This window comes from Arvicola amphibius, chromosome X (assembly GCF_903992535.2).
Source record: "Arvicola amphibius chromosome X, mArvAmp1.2, whole genome shotgun sequence".
NCBI lineage: Eukaryota > Metazoa > Chordata > Mammalia > Rodentia > Cricetidae > Arvicola > Arvicola amphibius.
This window is the reverse complement of record NC_052065.1, coordinates 88,106,062-88,107,813: the sequence shown is the minus strand read 5'-3', so window position 1 is coordinate 88,107,813 and position 1,752 is coordinate 88,106,062. Positions and strand designations below refer to the sequence as shown.

The 1,752-nt window shown below is 46.5% G+C and overlaps 1 protein-coding gene across 1 annotated transcript; it reads left to right on the top strand.

Annotated features, from left to right (window-relative positions):
- Positions 1-322: 322 nt before the first annotated feature.
- Positions 323-1,243, top strand: Slc25a53 (solute carrier family 25 member 53). Its single transcript, XM_038315646.1, has one exon. It carries the CDS (start codon positions 323-325, stop codon positions 1,241-1,243), a length of 921 nt encoding a protein of 306 aa, XP_038171574.1.
- Positions 1,244-1,752: the final 509 nt, after the last annotated feature.

Here is a 1,752-nt window from a genome sequence, read left to right as displayed (position 1 = left end):
ACAATAGGTTTTTAAGCCCTTTTCCCCATTTCTATGATTTTTAGTCATAATTTTTTTGAATGTTTGAATTTTACGGTGCCACCAAAGTACCATAGAGGTGACTATCAAGGGAAATAAATTAAATTTTTGATTTAAAGTTGATAAATTATTAACTACTTAAGGGCATGTCTGTTCTTAGGAACTGCCAAAAGTGTTTCCTGACATGTAACTTTGTCTATGTCAAGCAAAACCAGGAAGACGCTTGCTGAGCCACTGAAATGGTGAGTCTAACTTCTTGTCTCCTTTTGCTAGTTTCCTCTGTCTGCAACCAGTGGTCCTCAGCATGGAGGAGCAGAACAGCTCTGCTGGGAAGGAGCTTCAGCACAGGACACGAGCAGAAGTTCCAGGAAAGAAAAGCTGGCACTCACAGGCCTACACCCTGGGGGCCATTTCCAACTTCCTGTCTACTTTTCTGACCTTTCCTATCTATAAGGTTGTGTTCCGGCAGCAGATCCATGCTATGGCCGTGTCAGAGGCCATGAGACAGCTTTGGCATGAAGGCCCTCAGTACTTCTACCGGGGTATCTACCCGCCTCTTCTCTCCAAGACCCTGCAAGGGACTCTGTTGTTTGGCACTTATGATAGTCTGCTGGGCTTTCTCTCCCCTGTTGGGCCACACTCCCTTGGACAGCGCTGGACGGCAGGGCTCATGTCCGGTGTGGTAGAAGCTGTGGCACTCAGCCCCTTTGAAAGAGTACAAAACGTGCTTCAGGATGCTCGCAAGCAAGCTTGTTTCCCTAGCACCTTCAGTATCCTCAAGGAATTCAATTCTTATGGGCTTTGGGGGCGGCTGTCACTGGGCTATTATCGCGGTTTCTGGCCAGTTCTTGTCAGAAACAGCTTGGGAAGTGCTCTCTATTTCTCCTTCAAGGATCCTATCCAGGATGGCTTAGCAAGGCAAGGCCTGCCCCATTGGGTTCCTGCTTTGGTGTCTGGTGGTGTCAATGGGACGATCACCTGCCTGGTTCTGTATCCTCTGATTGTGCTGGTTGCCAATATGCAGTCTCATATTGGCTGGCAGAGAATGCCAAGCCTGTGGGCCTCTGCTCAAGATGTGTGGGACACTAGAGGTCGAAAAATACTCCTGATTTATAGAGGGGGGTCTCTAATCATTCTCAGGTCCAGTGTGACATGGGGCCTCACTACTGCTATCCATGACTTCTTGCAGAGAAAGGCTCACACCAAGAAAGAGATGAAAGACTGACGAAGTGCCGTGTGGCCATGGCATCTTTGTTCAAAGTCTTCACATGCTGGTTGTACATAGTACATTTCTTTGGCTTGGTTACCTAATACAACCATTATTTAGTATCTGTAAACTGCCGCTGCATGGGAGACGCTCCTAACTTTTCACCTGCTAGTCACAGACAAAGCCTATCAGGATTCCGTAGTCAAAGAAAGAACGTCTCCCTAGTCTATACACAGCTTCAGTAGACTCAGAACCTGGAGCCTTTAAATAAGCTGTAGCCCAGATTAAATAAAATTCCTTTAAGGAATCGTTTTAGTAAGAGGAAACTTTAAAAGAAGACCCTACTAGGTTACTGTGAGTCTGAGATCCTTCTACGTGTCCTCCTGACCAAACCGAGTAGAATTCCATTTTCAACGACCTGTACTAGACTTTAAGGAAAACTTTAGAGATGCCTATATTTTCCTGACATTGCTCACTGCCTCTACCACAGCCACTCTCACTTCAAGCTCTGTGTCCCACTTTCAGGG

Bases quoted from the DNA above. Each gene is read 5' to 3' on its own strand.
- Slc25a53 (XM_038315646.1), top strand. From the start codon at position 323: ATGGAGGAGCAGAACAGCTCTGCTGGGAAGGAGCTTCAGCACAGGACA.